The sequence below is a fragment of the Protopterus annectens genome, chromosome 5.part0, assembly GCF_019279795.1.
Source record: "Protopterus annectens isolate FY-2018-M chromosome 5.part0, PAN1.0, whole genome shotgun sequence".
Taxonomy (NCBI): Eukaryota; Metazoa; Chordata; order Ceratodontiformes; family Protopteridae; genus Protopterus; species Protopterus annectens.
The window spans coordinates 278,176,970-278,184,676 of NC_056735.1; the positions used below are offsets into that span (position 1 = coordinate 278,176,970).

Consider the following 7,707-nt stretch of genomic DNA (forward strand, 5'->3'; position numbering starts at 1 on the left):
TCTAGTCCCTGATCTAAAACAGAAAAAAAGTAGATTCACCTTACCCGAGCCTTCGTGATTGATCACCTGGTTCATGAAAAACCCATCCTTCAGTCGCAGATCAGAAAGTGGCTGGCCTCTTTTGTACGACAATTAAGACAGAGGGCTTTTCAAAATAAGAAGAACCAATGTGGTTTCTTCCCCGTACGGTTTCAAGCCACCTGGCCTGTCTGATCCAAGGCGAAGTGAGGATTTCCGGACGAAGGACCAATCTGTCAAAGGAAAAAACTTCAAAGACCAATACACGTAAGGTTCAGATAAGGCACATTTAATAACTTGCTGCAAGGAGACAAAATCATGCAAATACAGGATTTTGCCTAACTACTAATAGAAAGTATGCTATTCTTATACTGTTCTACAAGGCATTGCCTTCTGTGATTGACGTAATCAAACACAACTTTCAGTATTGTTCTACAGCAGATGTTACTCAGATTTTCTGCTGACATGACTGGATTTATGAAAAACATTTTGAGAAAAACAACCTGGCCTTGGTGGGCTCTAGCCCATTACAAGCTTCTATTGTGTAGTTCTAATACATGTGTTACATTTCAAGGTACTTTTCTAGCTCAGACATAAGCAAGTGCTGATTGCAGTTCATATTTTCAAGCAGTCTTTGTTCTGATTATCTATAGCTCCTGCAGCTGTGTATTTTCTCACAGCACAAGCGGATCTCCTTGTCTAGGTCTCATACATCTATTCATTATTTTTCTGACACAAGCAGAAATGATCTGCTTTCCTGTAAATTTCCAAAGCATAAGGAAAGATTATAGCTGCGCATATTTATTTCATGACAATACAAGGTTAGAAAGCTTCTGCAATTCGTACAGATTTTATGCAGTGTGAAATAGAATAAATGTGTTAACCCTTTTCAAGCCTTAAATGTACTAGGCATATTACTAATACATACACTAATACATATTTTTCTGACACTACCACACTCATACATGTTCACACTGGCTGTTCTCTAAAAGCAGCACTGCTGGCTGTACCTGCTCGCTGTTTATATGCACGTGCCACAATTGGAAATGCTGCTTAAAGATACAACACACATTCATATAAAAAGAGTGATTAAAGCCTTTCAGTGTTTTAATGTTTGAAACACTCTCAGTTAACCAGGGAAAAGATTTTAGAACAGAGTTTCCTGGTATTCAAATGCCCAAGACACAGAAGACTCAAGGTGCACTGCTGTTACTTCCAGCAGCCATTGGGAAGCACAGTTTAGAGATTTGATTGGTTGATGCCAATTCATGAGGTCCTGTAGATGGAGGGACCCTAGCCATATAGGACTAAAAATATTAAAACAAGAACTTCATAGGTGGCACATTGCCTAATACGCAGACAGTGATGTCTCACCAAATCAGCACAATACAGTGATGCCTAAACATCTCGGTAAGTAGAAGAGTTGTGGAATTTTGCACCAGCTGCAGGGGGCCTTGCTTTATGTGTCTGTAAACCTCACGTGGACAGAATTACAGTAATCTTGCCAGGATGTGATAAGGCATGTATAACAGTAAAGATATCTAAAGAGGAAATAAGGTATTTGATAAGGACAATGTTTCTCAGATGAAAACAGGTACATTTGCAATAGCTGAAACTAGATGTTGGACATGAACTGCAGCTTGTCTCCACTACAGAGGGTGTTCAGACACAAGACTGGCATTGTAGAGCCCTAGGGCTACCATGTATGAACACTGTCAAGAAGGAGTTGAACTTAATCCAACTGTTGACTACCAAAGTGCAGATGAATTCCTGGTACTTGTGGTACTCAGTTAAATGGTTAACTATGAACTGCTAAAATAGATTCTTGAGGGGAGGAGAAATACAACTGCAGTTCTCAGCACAATCAATGGTATTGTAACTATTTCAGTTGAAAGATGTATCACAGGCATAGCATAAATACAATGAAAATGACAGGGAGGAATATGGAGCCCTGTGGAAGACCACAGCTATAAGGTAGGAAGATAAGGAATTAACCCCATACAACACTCCCTAATTTCACCCCAAGTTCCTGGAGACAAACCATGACAGGTCTAGTGATGCTAAAGTAATGCAAAACAGAATGATCTGCCATATCAAATGCTATTAAGAGATGTAATAAGACCAAAACAGAATAATGACATTGATTCGGAATGATGCGCCATATCAAATGCTATTAAGAGATGTAATAAGACCACAACAGAATAATGACACTGATTCGGAATGATCCGCCATTTCAAATGCTATTAAGAGATGTAATAAGACCAGAATAATGACACTGATCCCTCACCAAAAGGAGTTTGCTAAAGAGCCTGGTACGAGCTGTCTTAGTACTACGCCTGGCATGAAAACCAAACTGGAAATGATCATTGATATTATGTTCAAGGTATGTTTCCACCTGAGGGAACACTACTTTCTCAGGAATATTGCCAATAAATTCCAGGTATGTGATTGGACTCCCTCTGGCAATGGCAGATTCTACAGTTAATACAGTCAACTTAGATATTTTTCAGCTGCTCTGAGCTTTCATCTCATAAAATCCAGGGGCAGCAAGGCCATAAAGCCAAAAGTGTTACCAAGCCTGAGTAATGTAATGAATGCCAAATGCAAGTTTCATAGCAAATCTGGTGAAATAGCAGTTTTGTTATCAAGCGGCCTAACACTAAGACACAGCACTTGGGTTGATATCCTAAGAGGGTTCATTATTGAAATTTCAGCACTCAAATGCTGAATGCAGAAAAGCCAACAAAAAAAAAGACTGAAAACCTGAAAACCAGGAGAAGAGATAATCTTTGAAGATGATTTTTCTCCTAAAAAATTATTTTTGCTGGGTGGGGGGGGACTTATATATATGCCAAACATGAGATAACCATATCTCAGAGAAGAGGGAACATTCAGAGAAACGGCATCTCATACATCTTATATGTACCTCCATTCTTTTGGCCATTCAGTCTCCATGTTTCGGGACTTGGTCTAGCAGGTCACAAGACAATGTAACTATCCTACATTTAATAAGGCAGAAATCTGCTTAGGTGCATGGTCTCCCCTCATTCCACTATTGTGTCATATTGTAACATCACCTAATGGCACTAAAGACAGCACCACACTATGACAATACAACATAATAACCAACATTTCTTGATTTTGTTATGATAAATAATTTTACAATAATGTTTCAACTATTTTCATCTTGTATAATTAGTTCACTGTTTATATACTGTCACGCCTCCTTTAGTAATTATCCTTAGCTTTTATGGCATTGTGTTTATTGTAGTGGCAGATTAAGTATAACTTGGGCCCCAGGCTATTTGCAGTCAATGGACCCCAGATATCCTGCCCCAACTCCCTGCCCTCTGCAACATGTTTTTCAGGGAACACACACACACACACACACACACACACACACACACACACACACACACACACACACACACACACACACACACACGCACACACACGCACACACACACACACACACTCTCTAATGGATTCACCTTCCTTATTATTTTAAGTATGTACTAACCTATGTGATATCCAGCCACGGTTGTGCAATGGTTAGTGATGTCGCCTCACAGCAAGAGGTTCTCCAGTTTGATTCTTGGCTTGAGCACCTTCGGTGCAGAGTCTGCATGTTCTCCATGTTGGCGAATGTATTTTAAAGACATTCAGGTAGGTGCGAGTGTGTGTGTGTGTGTGTGTCTGTCTTCTGTGAAGGTTGGGGGCCAGGCTGGCAACTCAACACCATAAAAACTCCACTGCCAATCAATCTGCAGACCAGTGATCCATAGTAGCAACCCCTAAAGGTAGAAGCCAAAATACATTGCTTGCTAACCTATGTGATGATTTTAATTATCTCCATTTAATAAAGCTTAATGGTCTTTGCTTTAACTCAAAAAAGGCAGTGTACAAAGTTTTTTACATGCTTCAGTTCACCTTCCTAATTTTCAACCTCGAATGAACACAGAAATATGTCTGAAAACAAAATAATTATATATTTCTAAACTACTAATTAATAAGTAATTTATCAGAAGGGAGAAAGTGACAAGTGGCAGTCACCACCAGCAAGTCTGTATGGGAAAAATATATTATGTTTGCATTTTTTTTTTTTTTTACAAATCATCTGTAAGCCCACCTTTATACAGCTTATACGCAACCTCACATTCTCTATCTAGAAGTCTCAAGCCTAGCTAGCCTATCCTTTAGCCTACCCAGAGATATTATTTTGCCCATCTGGAATCTTAGAAAATAACCTCTGTGAAACTCATACCCCCTCCAGTGTACCTCATTATGAGGAACGTAACCCATTTGGGGTCGTAAAAAGTTCATGCTACTGAAAGTTCCACACTGAAAGGTTCTGTCACACAGTCAGTGTTAGGAATTATTCAGCCAATATTCATGGTAATTAGAAATAAATCATATTAATTCATTAAAAATTTTTTTATAAGTAAAACCAGCATATTTGAACCATCCTATGACCTTCTTGGTTGAAGTTGTTAGTAAGCCATTAGCATTTATTAATTTTATTTATTTATTTAACATTTGTTAACCATGAAATTCAGACTTGGAATAAAGCCAATTTTCAGAGGAGGCCCAGGGAGACACGCTTCAAATGCATGTCAAATGTGGGAGGAAACTGGAGCACCAGGAGGAAACCCACATGAACACAGGGAGGAAATACAGACTCCACACAGAAGGCACCCCAGCTGAGAATCAAACTGGAGAACCTCTTGCATTGAGGTGACAACACTACTGCTGCACCACTGCGCCATCCAACTGAGATTAGTATGTGTTCCACATTACAAAGTCTAGTGTTAATCATTTTAGAGATGGAAGGTTGAGAACTATGCTGACACCTCTGAATGCCATTAAATTACAGACACATTGCAAACACCCCTAGTGAAACAATGACATTAAAAAACTGTAATTAAATTCCAGTTTAACCAGTTAACCATGAGGTGGAGGTAAAATGGCAAACACTCTTGCAATAACAAGGATAAAGCTTAAAGTGTGGTTTGCATGCAACCCTCTCTCTTCACCAAATAGCTACAAAACACAAACAACTTTAATATGCAATTAATGCAAATCAAACCATATAGCATTAAAAAAGCTCTTGTGGCAAATTTCAGCAGGCTACTAAAATCATGAGCTGTATTTATAAATGTAGCACAATTTATACACGACTGTGTATACATCACGGTACCTTTTTGCTATTTACCTAGCAACTTTATATAGTGCTGCATGGTTCTCCAACATGAAGATGTACAGTACCTTAAAGGGATGGCCCCTTGGTCATGTTGAATGTTCAATGCTAACGAGGTATTTTGGGTGAGAGGCATATGCTAATTAGACATGTGATATCCCTCTCTCTCTCTCTCTCTCTCTGGAAATGCACTTGGAAGCATCTACATGACTAAGCAAGTCAAGAAAGCCATCAGCAGTGTAGATCAGCACAGCCATCCCTACCACATTGTGGTAGTGAATCATGGAACACAAACATGGTGGGGAACCACTAGATACCAGGACTTACTATAAAAGTACCATAATGGCAGTGACATCAACACTGAGATCTAGTAGTGGGGGGAACCATTAGACACCAGGGAGAAAGATACAAAGTACCACAATGGCACCAATATTAGTTCAGAGACTGGGGAGTGTAGGGGGAATACAGTGCCATACCAGCACCAATGTTACTATGGGGATTGGAGGTGGGGTGGGATGAACCACCAAGCACCAGGGAAAAATGTTCAAAGTGTTGTACTGGCACAAACATTACTATGGGGACTGCAGCCTGGTGGTATACACTACACAACAAGGAATTTTTTAAGTGCCACGATGATGCCAAAGTTACGGTGGTTTCAGTTTGTTCTAAATAGGTTTTATTTCATCACAAAAACCATCAGGTTTTGGACCTACAGGATGTTAGACTTCATGCTGCTTATAGATTTTTAGATTCACAGATACTCCAAGGCCACTGAGTCTTTTGACCCTTTATGCCCTCCTAGTTCCTGCTCTTAGACTGTTCTAGGTGGAAAACAACAATCAATCTTGTGCAAAATTTAATCTAATAAACAGCAAGTAATCACCAAGTTGTTTTCCTCAATGAAAAAAAAAACTGTTAAGCCATAGAAGTATTTCAGTTCTACTACAAAACATTCCTCGTATTTTTCAAATGCATACCTTGAAAGCATGAAGATTATAACCTAAAAAATGCCTGTTAGAGTTAGAAGATATACCATATACCAGCTTCTCTGCTGAACAGTGAGTGAAAAGTTGCAATTTCCAAAACTGAATGTCATTAAATCTGTTTTCACCCATACCAGCAGGGACAGCCTTAGCAACTGTTGAGCCCAATTTGGACCATTCTGTGAAGCTCCTGAGCTGACCCTGTCACCTACCACTCCATCCCTACCAGCACCTGCACCTTCAGCCCCTTGTAGCTCCTGGCCTCTGGGAATTAGGATTATTTCAAATTAAATTTTAGGAATATATGCTCAAAGTGTATATTAAAAACAAAGCAATATCTTTATATTTTCATTAAATTTTGTCACAAACATGTCAAAGTGAACTAAACTTTACAATTAAGTACACTTTACATACCAATGTCTCTGGAAAGTGTTGCAGACAACATTCAGCAGAGCATGCTTTTCTAAAATAGACTCATTTGAAACACAAAACCTGGTAAAGTCTTCTCATTACAGTCCCCAACTCTTACCTTCCATGCCAAATGTCCTTGAATACGAGGAAGTATAGGTCACATTTGTCAGTGGAGATGATCTTGATGGCTGTGGGGTGCCTGAGGGGACAAAAAATATCATTAGAGTTTTTTAAATGTCATTATGATTCTCATCTCATATTACCCCTTTCTTCCTTCATAGGCTTTCAATCACCTCTTTTACCTGCTCTGAATTACTGCAGTCCCTTGCTAGTTTAATTCTGATACTGTGATACAATCAGTATGTTTCCACAAAACCAAATAAAACTGTTGACCTACCTTAGAATGAATAATAATAATAATAATAATAATAATAATAATAATGAGAATCATCATCATCACCACCAATATCATTGTCATTTTCTAAGGTCTCTCTTTAGAATCAGCTTTGCTTGCACATCACTCCCACTTACAGCTATTTCTAAAAATTGAAATGTATTTCTTTATTTACTTATTTGCTTAACTAGATAAATGGTCTCATGTTTGCAGACCATTTGCAGCCATAGCCCAGGCAACAAGGGCAGCAGTAAAGATCACATGCAGGAATAACTTAAAGAAGCCATGAGACAGCATGGCACGAGGGAAGAACTCAGAATGACTTAAGGAAACCTACATGAATGGAGGAATAACATGCAAAACCTACACCATTTATTCATCGTTTTGTAATACACCTCCCTCCAAAAGTCATCCCAGTCCAGTTTAACCATTTTCTATCTTCAAGTTTCCGCTTTTCCTGCTACCCGTTTTGTACGTGACCTTCAAACTCTTCTATCTCTGGTGTACCATTATGAGTCAGGATGCTTTTGTTACTGTTTTCCATTTACCAAAAAGGAATAATTTTTCACTCCACCTTTATCTTCCTATAGTGAACTCACATACCTCATGTTTCACTTCTTTGGGTTATTTTGCTTATATCTTTGCTTATATCTGCAACTCCAGAAATTGTTTGTCTACCATTATAGCCAAATTGGCAATATTCT

At 38.8% G+C, this 7,707-nt stretch overlaps 1 protein-coding gene across 2 annotated transcripts in view; it reads right to left on the reverse strand.

Moving 5' to 3' along the window:
* ADGRG2 (adhesion G protein-coupled receptor G2) overlaps positions 1 to 6,806 on the reverse strand; it is a 465,660-nt gene extending 458,854 nt beyond the window's left edge. The window contains exon 1 of one of the 2 annotated variants that reach the window (XM_044072249.1): positions 6,728 to 6,806. In XM_044072249.1, coding sequence (XP_043928184.1) covers positions 6,728 to 6,734 — 7 coding nt within the window. In that variant the 5' untranslated portion in view covers positions 6,735 to 6,806. The remainder of the gene's footprint in view (positions 1 to 6,727) is intronic. The other variant, XM_044072248.1, reaches the window with a different exon arrangement.
* Between the last annotated feature and the right edge of the window lie 901 nt (positions 6,807 to 7,707).